Genomic DNA, 15,682 nt, shown 5'->3' with positions numbered 1-15,682 from the left:
GGCTTTTTTTATGCTAATTTGTTCCTATGACACTAAAACAGAAGTTGCTTTTATGAATTTTATTTTGCATGCTGCTGTGCAATATTAGAGAAGTGTCACTATTAGGGTTTCTTTTGTCTGTAGAAAAACAGGATCATTGTGGGAACACAATCAAGAATTATGTGGTTTACGCAAGTTTTTTTTTTTGTATTTCTCCTGCAGCCTCACTGTGTATTGCTGGCATCAAAGGAGAACTCTGCTCCCGTGAAGCTGGGTGGTTTTGGAGTCGCTATACAGCTCGGAGAGTCAGGATTAGTGGCTGGAGGTAAGCGTGTGTACTGTTCTGTGCATGCAGTAGTAATCAGCAGGCTAAATTTATCTTTTGCTGCATGTTAATCTTGCAAAAGTCTTCCTGTTCTGCAACATAGGAAATCAGCCTTCCTGTCATGCAACATGGAAGTATGATATCGTCTACATTTTCTGTAGTTTAACCATTATAGCGTGAGTTCTATCCAAAATAATAGTGAGTTCGATCTAAGAGTGCAGACAGCCCTGCAGAGTTTCTCTTCTTTAATTTTGTTGAATGGCTTTTTTTGAAAGTAAGAACTGAAAGTGCTGCAAGTATTATTAAGATGCATGATGTTAGTTTGTATGACCCTCCCAGATCTAATAGATAAATAAAAAAGCCACGTAAAGTTCTCAGAGTTGGCCCTTACTGTCACCTACAGTTTCACTTTGTATTACAACATACTTCAGTGACATTTGCACAATCATGTCGATTTAAAGGTCACGACAAATTCAATTCATCTAACCCCACCCCCCCCACCCCCATCAGAACACACACATTTATTAGAACTGTTTAAGGGAAAAAAAAATAGGTCAGGTCATCCAATTCTTAATCCATAGTGGCATGCGTTTTATGCAGATCCAAGTCAAGAGCTTCATTTAATGTTCACATCGAACATCATGATGATGAAAATAAGATCTCAGTGACGGAAGCTGGATAAAGATGTAAAAAAGTTTGTTTAATCCTCAACTGTCCAGTTTCAGAGCATGTGCTCAAGTTTCGGATTCCCATTTTTGTTTGACACAAATCGAACCCGGTGTGATCTTGTGTTTTTGTAGCTCATTGTTCAAGTTGTATGCAAGCTGTGACGCTCTTCTGCACACCATGGTAGTAAAGGACAGTCAGCTGTGGTTTAGCCAAAAAACTGCTGAGCAGTGAGGGTTTTTTTTTTCTTTTTCTTTTCTTGCATCATTCTCGCTACACGCTGTTGAGAGTGAACGGCACATGCTATCAGCATTTACTGTTAACCCAAGTAGTCTAATGTCAGCAAACATGCCTCGGGCAAGTTATCTCCCACTTTGATGTTTGATGGGATGTGCTCTTGATCGGTGTCTACATGATATTATGCATTGTTGTGACATGATTAGCTTATAAGATAGTTGCATGTATGAATAGGTATACAGGCGTCACAATAAACTGCTTAGGGAGCGTGTATTGATGTGTGTGTTCTGCAGGCCGAGTGGGCACTCCTCACTTCATGGCTCCAGAGGTGGTGAAGAGAGAGCCGTATGGGAAGCCGGTGGATGTGTGGGGCTGTGGAGTCATCCTGTTCATTCTGCTCAGTGGATGTCTGCCCTTCTATGGCACGAAAGAGCGCCTGTTTGAGGCTATTATCAAAGGCAAATACAAGGTATTCGTTTAATTAGATGCATCAGCACTAATTGAATTATCCATGGCAGAGACTAGAGTTTAAGCTTTGGAAGAAGTCATATTTGCTACACTTTTCCTGTCTAGGTCTAACTCTAAATATCAAGTTTTTTGTGCCCTCGAAGAATAATAAAGCGTGAAAAAAATGTGCAATCAATGTGAAATGCAATTGTGTGCTTGAGGTTGTCAGTAATATCACTCGCACATGTTTACAGAATAATGAAAATTCAATGACTGTCAATGTAAATTAGTTTCTCTGAGAAGATGCATAGATTTTTAAGTATGAAATGTAGTTCTGTGCTTTGAGTCAATTGAAATAAAAGATTTATGCCTCTAGCTTAAATACTTGGGAAAATTAAAACAGTGTGGTCATGAAAAATGTGTGAATAAAGGGGTAAAAATTAGGTGTATTTCATTAACTTATTAGTTCGGAGGAAAAATGTATCATTTTTCGGAGGATTTTATTTATTTAAATTTTTTTCTTTTATTTAGACTGTCTCCTAATTTAAGCCCCACAAATGCATGTTTGTTCACTTCAAATGAAGTACAGATGTTACAAATTACATCATGGTTTAAAACATGTTCCATTTAATAAATATACAGTGGAACCTCGGATTAGAGTATTGCGGTTTGCGAGTGTTCCACAAGACGAGCAAAGATTTTAAATAAAGAAAAAACGAACAAGTCTTGGTTTACGAGTACCGAGTATCATGTATCACGTGTGCGCTTCTTGTTTTGATGCCGAACGTCATGTGATCACAACTGAGCCAACAGTTTTTCTCTCTCTTGCGCTCCGGATTTGTGGGTAATCATCTCCCCTGCTGGGTCTTAGTGCTCGTCTCTTACTGGTATACAGTGGTGTTAAAAACGATCCATTTTATCTTTCCCTCACTGTTTCAGCCTGCACTTTGTGTGTACACGCATCATTGGACATCGTGCTCCTTCACACACACAACTCCTCTCGCCTTTACACACACACACACACACACACACACACACACACACACACACACACACACACCCCTCCTTTCGCATTTACACACACACCATACACACACACCCCTCCCCCTCTCACCTTCACACATACACACACACACTCTCTTTCCCACTCTCTTATATTTTTTTTTTTTTGGATTTTTCCAATTTTCTCTCCTGAAACCGCTTGCTCTTTTCGAAACCGCTTGCTCACACACCATTAGGGGCAGAGTAACACACTCGGAGTAAAGCGCTAGCCGCTCCTTCCGCGTGCGCGAGCTCACAGACGCCCCTGATTGGCTGTAGAGCCGTGATTAATGTGGGAGCGCGAGTACCTCCATCCCTCCCTCCTGAGAGAGCTTGGCCAATTAGCTCTCTCTGTGCCTCCAGCTGTGAGAGGAAAACAGCATCACCCGGGGTTCGAACCAGCGACCCCCGGATGATAGGGCGAGCACTTTACCACTGCGCCACTTGGAGGCCCCTAATTTAAAGATTTCCCACTTGAAAAAAACTATTTTTTCTCTTCTTGCTTTGGTGGAAAAATTTTTCATAATAAATAATAAAAGTATTTTGTTTGGGATGTGCCAACTCACCAGGCTAGGTAATTAAATGTACACGTAAGAAAAGCAGTCTAAATATATGACCTATATAAAGTTTACACTGTAAAAATCTTGCCTGTAAATCTGTTTTTCATTTTTGATTTAATTTTTTTTAGATTAATAAAAGGGATGTCTGTACACACAGTGGTACTGCACGATTAACGACAAGCATTTTTTTTTTGGGAAAGTGTGAAAGTACAGAATCATGACTATTAATAATATTAAACTTTGGCTTTGTGCTTAATGTGGAAAAGATAAAAAGCAAAAAACTGTGAAAAAAAAAAAGCACCCCTTCACCTTTTACCTGTCCATCTCACGCATTTTTTGGTGTGTGCCGCATGTGTACGCGCAACCCTCTGTTTTAGATGAACCCTCGGCAATGGACACACATCTCAGAGAGTGCTAAAGACTTGGTGCGACGCATGCTGATGCTGGACCCTGCTGAGAGGATAACTGTGTACGAGGCCCTTAATCACCCCTGGCTCAAGGTATTTGACATGTTCCCCTTACCACTAGTTTTGTTTATTCATCCAGGGCTGTGATGAGAGGCTTAGAAGCTAGGTAATACAATGAAAATCAGCAAAGCACTTCTCACTTACAGCTCTATCACCTCCTGTTCTTCTGTACAGTCAGCACTCTGGGTGAGAGTGGGTGATGGGAATACCCAGTATATATAACATACATGTGTGTGTGTGTGTGTGTCTTTCAGGAGAGAGACCGCTACTCCTACAAAATCCACCTGCCTGAAACAGTGGAACAGCTGAGGAAGTTCAATGCACGGAGAAAGCTCAAAGTATAAATATATATAATATATATTTTTATATACATATAATATATATACTTATGGTATATATACCTGGCATTGTCTTTCCATTAGAAGTGCAGTGATTTTCAGTGTGTTCTTGTGTTCAGGGTGCTGTGTTAGCCGCAGTCTCCAGCCACAAGTTCGGCTCATTCTATGGAGACCCGCCTGAGGAGATGGCAGACTTCTCTGAAGATCCCACCTCATCTGGTACTCATCTACCACGACACCGTGCATTGTTTTAGCGAGACTGATGAAGCGCATTCTGCACTCGTTAGCAGTTCAGCAGAAGCACTAAGGATTCGTCTCATCTTCAAACCATCAGGGTTTATTTACAGATTTATTCCAATTTTGTTTGTTTGTTTGTTTTTTGTTAAAAGATTTCAGTAGTCATGGAGAGACAAAACAAACTACATAGAAGCTCATTTTTAATGTGTGTCTTGATACTTTGCTTAATCTATGTGAGAGACATTTCATTTACCTGAATGTCTTTTCCTGATCATCCCTCAAACTGTGTTGTAAATATAATGTTTGTGTGTGTCCAATGCTGGCCTTCCACAAGGACTGCTAGCAGCAGAAAGTAGGTATTTTTATTTGACGTCCTGCTTCACCTTTCTGGAGTTTGTAAATTGTAATGTGTGCAATTTGTAAAATATAATCATGGTTCTAAATTATTTGCTCTTCTTACTTGGTCGGGATCTACAAGTCATGCTTTGTGTGTGTGTGTGTGTGTGTGTGTGTGTGTGTGTGTGTGTGTAGGGGCTGTATCGCAGGTGCTGGATAGCTTGGAAGAGATTCATGCACTAACAGATTGCAGTGAGAAAGACCTGGACTTTCTGCACAGCGTCTTCCAGGATCAGCATCTTCACACACTACTTGATGTAAGTTATGACCTACTGCCTTTTTAGTGCTAATGCTAAGTCTTTACACACATGCACAAAGATGCTCACAGTGACAGTAGGAGGTTAGACCGCAATCAGATGCATAGCATTTTTATTTGATTGGGGTCAAACCATAGCTGCTTTACCATTGCTTTGGACACGAGCAGAGGTGCACAGAGCGAAGTCTTAAATTTGTGACGTAGTGTTTGTGGTGTATTTATTCTTCTTCTTTTTTTTTCCTCACCTCAACACTGCAATGTTTTAATCGCGAGGCTTTCTTTACATGCTACTTCCTTCCTTCCTGTGTAATAGCACCTATTTAAAGAAACTTTTATATTCCTTTCATGTTTGGCATGGGAGACTAGTGTAGACGCAGGAGTGATGTAAAGTACTGCAGTTTCTCCTCTGAAAATGTGCACAAGGTCATCATATATCATATAGAAATCCCGTCTCTTGTTCATTCTTTATCTGCTCTGTGTTTGTTAAAAAAAAAAAAGGACACACAAGCAAATTCATGTGATTAGCTTGTGTCTTTGTACTGTACACATTGAACATTGTCCGTGTATGAATAGCTCCAGCTGCAGACCCTGAGCTATGCTTTACAGAGCAACACACAACACAGGGCAAAAGTCTCGTGGCAGTCAGGACAGTAGGCATGTCACTCGGTTCTGTGAGTGCACGTGTACTATAGAAAACCCAGCTCCAGGAACAGTGGCACCTATTGTCAGACTGCTCCTTTCAGTACCAGTGCTGCAGCATGGTCTGTCTGTCTAATAGCCTGCACCACACTGTAAGACATTGGCACATCAACAGTTTGGCTGGAGCTGGAACTGCATAATCCATACGATCGGACTAAAGTCACCCAGGCTGCTGCAGTAGCATCTGGAGTGTGTGTGTGTGTGTGTGTGTGTGGTTAGTTTGGGCGCTAGCTGATGAGTATCTGGTCTTCCTGTAACATTAGGTAAGTAAAACAGACTACTGTATTTTCAGTTTGACTGGTATTTCTTTTTCTAATTATAAAAGCTTATGTTGGAAGTTCATGGAGTCTAAGAACGTTTTAAATAAATAAGTTACACTTCTGCACCTTACACTCAGGCTCAGTCCTCAACAGTTTAACCATGTAGAAATGTGGTTGTTGAACTGTAATTGGTGTGCCCCATCAGGCAGCGTGTGTGCTATCTCTTTATCTTTGACTTTCTATCTCTGCAGGGTGATGTGGCCACACGGCAGTAAACCATAACGTGCTTATGAAAACGAGTTTCTGCAGGAGTTGTTATTTTACACACTTACTCTATGGCGTATTTTTAATTATTTATCGGGTGGTTTGTTTATTAAAGTTGAACTGAAATTAATGACAGTGGAAAGCAGACAGAGCACAGAGAATTCTTTGCTCACTTTTTCACTCCTTCTCTCATTGGGTAGACACATAGTCCTGGAGCAGAAGACTGCTGTTTGTTGATTTATTTACTTTTGGTTGTTTTCAGGGGGGGTTATGAAATGATTATATTGGTGCGTTAAAGCTTCTCGTCTTGTGTGGAGGAAGTGAGTTCTTATCAACAGTCTATATTTTATATGTTTGATTTATCACTCTGAGCAAATGAAATGTGAACTAATGTTTTACTGCGACAGGCTTCAAATTGCCTAAAGATGCAGTTTAATTGGTTGTTTATGCAACAACCTCGGCAGCAACCACATTTCCCCCCTGATTGTTTCCAACCCCACAGCATTCAGCATCACCAGTATACTAATCAATGGTCTGATTATCTGCCATCATCTGACTGCACCTGTTTCCCACTGGCTCATACCCTTAGTTGGGTTTTATACTTGAATGATTCATAGGTCACAGTGTGGCTTAAGAAACGAAAAACTAGACTGAAAACAAGAGCCAAAACCTTGCCAGAAATATTATGTTATCTGTGATCCTATCAGAAATGCAACTGATATAATGTCTAAAGGGAAAGTTCTGTTTTAAAGTAAAAAAAAACAGTTAGTCACATTCCTAATAACAGTGTCATATCAGGGTCATACTGTATAAACAGTGTAGCTATGTAAAATGTTCGTAAATTAAATGTCCCATTTATGTGTACATTGTATTTTATTTGCATAAATCAGCATTGTGTCGACATTGCTAAAACCACTCGCTCTTTTTCCAGCTCTATGACAAGATAAACACCAAGTCCTCCCCACAGATCAGGAATGCTCCAAGTGATGCTGTTCAGAGAGCCAAAGAGGTCAGTGCCACATCCTGTTCTGCAATTCAAACCTACAATCAGCACAGACACATCACTAACCGGCCAAGCTCATCCCAGTGTCCTAATTAAACCAGAACAAGCACGACACAAACAAATCACAAAAATCTTACGATATTTTAAGTTATGAGTGCTCTGTATATGTCAAATGCAATGTGTCTGTCCGTAAATCTATTCCTCACCAAGTGTAGTCAGTATTCTGCTGGTATCCATTCACTTTCTTATGTGTATACAAAAAGACATGCTGAAAAAAAATTAAAATAAGAACTGAGAAATGTCTTCCCTGAAAAACTTGTGTTTATGCAAATTTGTGGTGTTAGGGGAAGTTTGTAGTTGTATTTTTAATAGTAGCACCTGTTTTATGAACAAGTATTTATACTGTTTCTTAGCAGATGTCAGTCTTAGAAGATAACACCTTGTCCTTCTCAGCATCAATCACAAGTACATGTATTTATGTATTTTCTGGGGGAAGAAGCGTCTTGGGGAGTTAAGACTATTACTGTTCATCTATTACTGATACTTAACCTTTACCACAGGCTCCACTACCCCTGAGGACAAAACCCTTTACACAGACAGCTAACACACACGCACACACACACAGTCACTTGACTACAGGAAGAGGGCAAATGATAAATATATATGAGTCAAATAATGAGAGTGTTATATTTGACTAAAACTTAATTACTTATTTAAAAACAAGTAACCACACTAACCTGAAAATTAGTTAAACATTTTAAGATGTGTCCAAGATGTGTTGTACTGTATACGTCAGTCATGGTGTTCATTAACACTTCACCATAGCAGTGGAAATTGCTTTAAAACTGTAAGGTCCCTATGTAGTGACATTTATTTTAAATGTCAAATTCACAAGTTCTATATGAATGACGCACAATGCTACTGACTGTTTATTTCAACTGCTCTTGACCGATACCTAATACAGACACATTGTATTTAACATAGTTCAAACTATTTATACCTTATAGAACTAACTTTATTCTCCTTCTGCAGGTAATAGAAGAGATTTCCTGCTGTCCAGATAATACAGATGTTAAAGAGCTGAGAAGAATCCTAACCCAGCCCCATTTTATGGTAAGTTAACCTGCTAACATGTAAAAGTTACCTAAACTGTTTTATTAACCCGCTCCTGAACATAAACACGATTTTTACGAAGAGGAGAAACTAGAAGCTTAAAAACACCTCCTGTAGTTGTCATAGTCTAATTAAAATCAGGCGTTTACCGGCGTGATGATGATCAGAAGGTGAACAGCAGATTGGTTCCAGCTGCAAGGTTTATAACTGCATGACCAAATAAAATTGCACACTGTAAGATTTCATTGAGTCACAGTAGTTTTAATTACAGCACACAGTGTGGCGACCATAAGTGGAAAATTTGATGTGATAGTCAGGTCATTCAATACTTTAGGTCGTCGTCTGACTTTGTTTTATTGCGTCGCATTTTGCAACCGAAGGAAAAAAAAAAGAGAGCTGAATTACGTCTCTACAGCTAAATCAGGGGCGTCTGTAAGCTCATGCAAGCAGAGGGAGCAGATAGCGCTGTCTTTTGAGTGTATTACACCGCCCTCAACGGTGCGTGAGCGAGCAGTTTGAACAGATGCGGGCGACTGGCGTCACGTAGATCGGAGGAAACATGTGATAGTATGATGACTGACTAGCAGTAGTAGCTTTAATGTGGGAGCCCCCTAGTGACAGGGGGAATTGGATATGACTAAATAATGGAGTAAATGGAGCGGGGGGGTTGTAAATAATAGAAAAAATACCCTCTCACAAACCTTAGGGATGATGTATGCTTCTGTAAAATCTTAAATACAGGGAGATTTTTTCCTGATGGCACAGACAATTCCCTCAAACTGGATCTTGAAGCATAAGAAAAACATTGCACAAATGACTTGGTGATTATATGTACAATGTAATCAGAGTTTTAAGGCAGCTAAACGAAATATTAGCAATTGTGACTTTTATTTTTGGCCATGCTTATTCAAATTGCACTACGTAATATCCATCAGTGTTCAGACATTAATTAGCTCATTAAATCTGATGCATGGCAACAACTGTCATCAGTAAATGCCAATTTCAAAGCTTTACAAAGACTATGACTCTTCAAACATTGTGCACACACTTGCGGACACTCAAAAACCATGCATTCAGCTAAGCAGCTGTGTAAGACTCAAAGAAGAAAGTTATTAATGCCCACAGTACAGGTGAAAGCTACAAGAAGATAGCAAAGCGTTATCAGATTGCAGTTTCCACAGTGAGAAATGTAATTAAAAAATGGCATTTCAGGGGAACTGTGGAGGTCAAGATGGAATCTGGAAGACCAAGAAAACTCTTAGAGGGAACTACTCGTATGCTGGTCAGAAAGACCAGGAAGATTTAGCAGACTCAGGAGGGGTGGTGCACCGTTCCACAAGACCTTTATGGAAGAGTCAGCAAAAGAAAGCCTTACCTGCGTCCCCATCGTAAAATCCAACATTCAGAAGTATGCAACAGAACGTCTACAGAAGTTTGATGCGTTTTGGAAACCGGTGCTGTGGACTAATAAAGTAGAACTCTTTGACCAAAATTAGCAAAGGCATGTTTGGAGAAAAAAAGGAGCAGCATTTCATGAAAAGAACCCCTTGCCTTACTATTGAGCATAGGGTGGATCTATCATGCTTTGGGGTTGTGTTGCAGCCAGTGGCACAGAAAACATTCTGGAAGCAAATTCTGGAAGCAACCATCACACCATCTGTAAAAAAGCTGAAGCTGAAAAGAGGATGGCTTCTACAACAGGACAATTATCCTAAACATACTTTGAAGTCCACTATGGAATACCTCAAGAGATGCAAGCTGAAAGTTTTAGAATAGCCATCACAGTCCCCTGATTTAAATCATTGAAAATTTGTGGGTAGATCTTAAAAGAGCTGTGCATGCAAGATGACCAAAGAATATTTTTCCTAGAAGCCTTTTGCAAGGAAGAATGAGAGAAAATCCCAAGTACAAAAATTTTAAGACTTTTAGCTGGTTTGTAAGCTGTGATATTTGCCAGAGGAGGTGTTACTAGGTACTGATATTGTAGGGTGTCCAAACTTTTGCACAGTGCCACAACAATGTTTTAATTTTTTATCTTCGTTCAATTTATGACCTAAAAAGTAACTATGCAATATATAAGTACAATATATAACAACCATGAACCGTCATTTGGATTCCAAATATAGACAATTATTAATAAAAACATACTCAGTGATATACAAAGGTTTGGGCACCATGGTCAAAATATCATGTTGCTGTAAATAGTCAAATAAGTAAAAGTTGAACTGATCTCCAAGATGCATAAAAAACACAATCTTTGTGGGAAAAGATTTGTGTATTCTTTTTGTTCTTTATGATTTAATTGTAAAAAAGGAAAGGAGATCCTTGCAAAAAATTGGCACTGCAGGATGTTTGAAAGCTAGTGTTGCTGTGGTGCTGGGAGGTGAAAAGCAGTGAGAGTGCCAGTCTGAGAGATCAGAGGTCGGGGTAAAGGTGGTGCAAGGTGTGCTGTGAGTGCCACAGCATATTTGCCTGCTTTTTCGGGCTTATGTGCCGGAGAGTATTTTTTGCCACTGGGCAGCTTTCTGAGGGTCAGCAGCTGATGGATTGTGACTGCAGCCTCGTCTTTTTCACCTTTAGCTACGGCCGTCCCTCAAGATTTAGGAACCATTAAAATGTCGCCTACTGCTGTCACTTCTACACCTCCAGTTCTGGTCTCCGACAGCCACATTGGCCACATTTTTTGCTCAAAATTCCAGATTTGCTGCTTCTGCTGCTACTGAAGATTGCATTCTGTGCCTCAATTCCAGCCTGTTGCGGCCACTACCGGATTGCGACAGATTGCGCCGGATCCTTCGTTTTTACTCTGGCCCGCCACTGCTGACATCGACCTTCTTTAGGCTTCAACATGCAGTTGCTGTCAGCCAACCTGCGATTGTTGCCTCTGATTCATGGCCACATTTTCTGCCTGCCATTGCCACATCTTACCGGCTTTATGCCGACATCCCCACTGAACACTGCTTTTCACCCACATTGACACACATCCTAAACTTTCTTCACATTATTTCTATTTCCCCTCCCCCTTAAATTAGGTCTCACCTTAAATTATCCCTTTATTATTTACTAAAATCACTGCTTCTGATAAAGATCCCCCCAAGTCAAGCTCCTACACATGCGCAAATAGGACTTTCATGGAAGAGCCACAGTGAGCAAAGGTTTATTAGGGGATTTAATGTAAAGAAGTCCTCTCCAACTGTTAAGCACAGGGGTGGAATGATTGTGCAGTGGGCTTGTGTTACAGCAAGTTGCACAAGGAACATTTCACTGGTAAAGGGAAAACTGGATGAAATACTGGCAAATATTGTAACCAAACATCAAACCGAGATTTAAAAAAATATCAAGATGACTAAATTTACAATGGACTACCACAATAGACACATGCTTTTGCTTGGCCTTTATAGTCCCCTGACCTAAACATTATTAAATTAAAAATATCTGGCAATACACCTTAAAAGAGCAGTGAATGCAAGACAGCCTAAAAACTTTTGCATGGATGAATGGGGACAATTCCCCCCAAAACGAATTAAAAGATCTTCAGCTGGCAACAAAAAGCATTAAAAGTATTTGGAACATGTTAAATTGGGTGATACTATGTACTTAATATGTACTGTAGGGCACCTAAGTTTAAATTTGGGGCCTTTTACTTTTTAGTTATTTTAAAACTGTAAAAGATAGTAATAAAATGTGTCATCCTTATAGCTTCTGAGGATCAGTTCATCTTAAATCTGATTAACTATTCACGATACCCTAAATTCTAGGGTGCCCAGACTTTTGCATCCCACTTTATAAAGTTGTTATAGAGTTAAAAAGAGTTAGACTTAGACACTTTTTAAGTTTGACGTGCACGATTTAGTATAATTATAGAATAGTTTTGTTTAAAAAAAAAAGAAAAAAAACACCGTCTGGACTTTGTGACTCTAAGTAATTACATCATCTCAGAGTTGTTCTTCGGGAATCAATAAGTGAGAGAGAGGGCTTGTGCTCTTATCAGTGGAACAAATGTCGTATCAGCGTTTCAGCAGTGGACAGATAAAGAGGCGAGTGTGTGTCCTGTACACTGCTGTCCCTCCTGGTCAATAAGCTCACATAATAAGGAGACTCATGACAGGAATAATGTGTTAGAGCAGACACTAGCAGAGCCTAAAAGCAATACACACTTGTCAGCTTTTCGAAGATATCAGGTGAAGAATGAATGTGTCTGCGGGAAGAGCCATGACGTACAGAGCAGAAAAATGTGGAAGAGATTGAAAGTCTAATAAAGGAAAAGCTGATTATTCAGCTTTGAGTGAGGATGTGAGATAAGAGAGCGGGGGTATGTGGATTGGAACTGAGAGAGGGCAAGAGACGGAGATTAGGAGCTGAGAGGGAATTAGTTGAGCTACATGAGAGTGGCTGTGGAACAGATTTCTATTGTCAAAGAAAAGGAAACGTTTTGCTTCAAGTTGTCTGGAGGTGAGGCTATGAAGGTTGTAGGGAAAGAAACAGCAGCAGTGTGATGTCACCCTTTCCAACTTTGAGTGCCAGGTGAAAGTAGAGGGACTAACCAAGGCTTAGTGCTGAAGGGGAGGAGAGAGGAGGAAGAGAGTGAGAGAGAGAAAGTCAGGTACAGACAGCTGAATTCCGGCCTGCTGTTGACCTTGCCTCCACATTCCCCATTCCAAGGCTGACTAAAAGCACTCCAAAGCACTATTCCAGACTCTGACAGGACAGCAGTATGTCAGTGCAGACGGCGGTAAGGATTAATGGAGTACTCATCTTGTGAGTTGTATCAGCTTGTTGTACCACGTATTACCATGTATGTTTTTTTTTTCTTCCAGAAGAAAGAGTTTGTTCTAAGGAATGTTTAAGGAGGTTAAATTCTCAATAATGTCAAAAGAAAGTTGTGGTGTAAGCCTTATATTAAGGTTAGGTTCATTGTGAATACATTTTATTAGTGGGCAGATGTTTATGTCGGTCTGTTGGTCCCTGAGGGATTCATTAAGGTTTAGAGCAGACACAAAAACAAGATTGTAAATGACTACCTTTGTGGAATCACTTTGTGTGAACTGTTGTAGACTGGAGGTGGTACAAACTTTTAGAATTGGAGCAGATTGTAAACTCGAGGCGTAATCTGTAACATTTTGTCTGATTATTCTCCCTGAATTAAGTCTCAGGTGTTTTAAAAGTGTGTATAAATCTCAGTGCTTGAGGGACTCAGAAACAAGTTTTACAGTGTAAAACACATTATATTCAATGTGATAAAAGGGCTGTTGAAGGATATAATATGATTTTAAATATTAGTTTGATTAAGTAACATTTATTGATTTACACTAACAAAATCTTGCCGTGATTTGCTGCAATATATTTGCTTTCATTTTCTTTACTAGGAGATTTCACTGAGGATTTTCCCACACATTAAACCTTGAGTTCTTTGAATCAATTTAAAGTTAATTACAAACTAATGTCAAGAGCATGTCTGTCTCTAACTGAGAAAAAAGTGTAAGTGTCAATGTTTTACTTTGTGTGTGTGTGTGTGTGTGTGTGTGCCACTCTTTTCAACTTAGGCCTTACTGCAGACCCATGATGTGGTAGCTCATGAAGTGTACAGTGATGAGGCACTGAGGGTCACACCCCCACCTACTTCACCATATTTGAACGGAGACTCACCTGAGAGCACTAACGGGGACATGGATCTGGAGAACGTCACTCGGGTACGCCTGGTGCAGTTCCAGAAGAACACAGATGAGCCTATGGTATGTGCACTTTAAAAACTCACTTATACACTTACACACCAATTTATTAGTGCGTAATAACTTTTTTTTTTTTTTTAACAACGTGCAGATATTGTGATCGGTGGTACAGACACTTTGAATGTGATTCTGTCCTGTGTTGCAGGGAATCACACTGAAGATGAATGACCTGAACCACTGCATAGTGGCCAGAATAATGCATGGTGGCATGATTCATAGACAAGGTATACAGTGGTTTGTTTGTTTTTAACTACTTTGATGTCTTTAAGCAGAGAGGGGACTTTAGTTAGGGACTAAAAATATCTACAGGTAAACTACATTGACACACAATCATTTATCAGCTGCACGTTAATCTACATTCACCTAGGAAAAGATCGGCTCATACCAAGAACGTATATATAGATATAAAATATGGCCCGAAGTTTGTGGACACCCGACAATCGTACCATAGTCTGTTCTTGGACATCACTTTCTAAAATCATGGGCATTAATCTGTTCTTGGTCCCCACTTTTTTTCTAAATCAGACTCCACTCTTGTGGAACTCGCATTCTAGGAGACTTTGAGTGTGATTATTTGGATGTGCTTATTCAGCAACAAGAGTGTTACTGGGAGTAACCTCAGACATCAGGCAAGGAGGCTTGGCATGCAGTCTGAGTTTCAGTTTATTCCAAAGGAGTCCAAAAATTTTGTGTGCTTTTATTCCTGTCAGTTTGTAGAAGTTTAAGAAAGGCCTGCATACGGTTATGACGGTCTGGTGTCCACGTACCTTTGGCCATATAATGTATATAGGGACAACATATATTGGGTCACCTGAGTTGTTTTGCTTGACTCCTTTTTCAAATGCATCTATTTTTGTACCCTGCTGTCTGTGGTCACAAAACCCACCATACTTTCTCATTAGTGCATATCTCCACTTTGCATCAAATAGGAACTTTGCATATTGGAGATGAAATCCGGGAGATCAATGGCATTGGTGTAGCTAATCAGACAGTGGAGCAGCTCCAGAAAATGCTCGTGAGTGCAGATTGAATATTAGTCTCTCAGACAAAAAGTCTGGAAAAAATCTAATTACTTGCTTGAGACAGATATATAATGTGAGCTGTCATTATTTCCCTTGTGTATTTCTCTGCACAGAGGGAGATGAGAGGCAGCATCACCTTTAAAATTGTACCAAGCTACCGGATACAGCAGTCGTCTTGTGAGGTAAAGAACACCATGGCCCTTTCCCCTCCACTCTCACTCTTTTTCTCTCTCTTACTCTGTCTGTTATTCTCTGGAGTGCTCAGGGACAGGCTGTGACTGCTGTGGACTTTTCTGTTGTGTGACTAACTGCCTGCCTTGTGGCTGTGTGTTAACGCATTCTCCCAGAGACGCTGCATCATACAGAGCACACGGAGCCCAGGTCCTGGCTCACACGCTAGCGCACACCAATTTCACAACCAAGATAGCGGAATGACGACAACTGCACCTTTTATAACTCAAAGTTCAGCCAGGAAATAAGATTTCATGTCTTTGTGTGGTAGAGAAGAAAGACTACAATTTATTGTGAAATTATTTTTCCAGTCGTTCTCCCTCCACCCACATGTGCTCTAGTGTGCAGTCTCAGTTATTTTAGCTGAATACACACATATTTTAAGGGTGGAAAATCTTGCAGTGTGATATTG

The 15,682-nt window shown here is 40.0% G+C and overlaps 1 protein-coding gene across 7 annotated transcripts in view; it reads left to right on the top strand.

Moving 5' to 3' along the window:
• Positions 1-15,682, top strand: part of caska (calcium/calmodulin-dependent serine protein kinase a) — a 135,796-nt gene that overhangs the window by 107,509 nt on the left and 12,605 nt on the right. For 4 of the 7 annotated variants that reach the window (XM_053495728.1, XM_053495723.1, XM_053495729.1 and 1 more), the window contains exons 6-18: positions 202-304; positions 1,501-1,676; positions 3,633-3,755; positions 3,977-4,060; positions 4,180-4,280; positions 4,621-4,649; positions 4,829-4,950; positions 7,104-7,181; positions 8,208-8,288; positions 13,832-14,020; positions 14,163-14,241; positions 14,947-15,032; positions 15,153-15,221. In XM_053495728.1, coding sequence (XP_053351703.1) covers positions 202-304; positions 1,501-1,676; positions 3,633-3,755; positions 3,977-4,060; positions 4,180-4,280; positions 4,621-4,649; positions 4,829-4,950; positions 7,104-7,181; positions 8,208-8,288; positions 13,832-14,020; positions 14,163-14,241; positions 14,947-15,032; positions 15,153-15,221 — 1,320 coding nt within the window. The remainder of the gene's footprint in view (positions 1-201; positions 305-1,500; positions 1,677-3,632; positions 3,756-3,976; positions 4,061-4,179; positions 4,281-4,620; positions 4,650-4,828; positions 4,951-7,103; positions 7,182-8,207; positions 8,289-13,831; positions 14,021-14,162; positions 14,242-14,946; positions 15,033-15,152; positions 15,222-15,682) is intronic. The other 3 variants (XM_053495730.1, XM_053495725.1, XM_053495727.1) reach the window with 1 other exon arrangement.

This window comes from Clarias gariepinus, chromosome 5, assembly GCF_024256425.1.
Source record: "Clarias gariepinus isolate MV-2021 ecotype Netherlands chromosome 5, CGAR_prim_01v2, whole genome shotgun sequence".
Taxonomy (NCBI): domain Eukaryota; kingdom Metazoa; phylum Chordata; class Actinopteri; order Siluriformes; family Clariidae; genus Clarias; species Clarias gariepinus.
The sequence above is the reverse complement of the archived record's forward strand: the minus strand, read 5'-3'. Positions and strand labels throughout refer to the sequence as shown.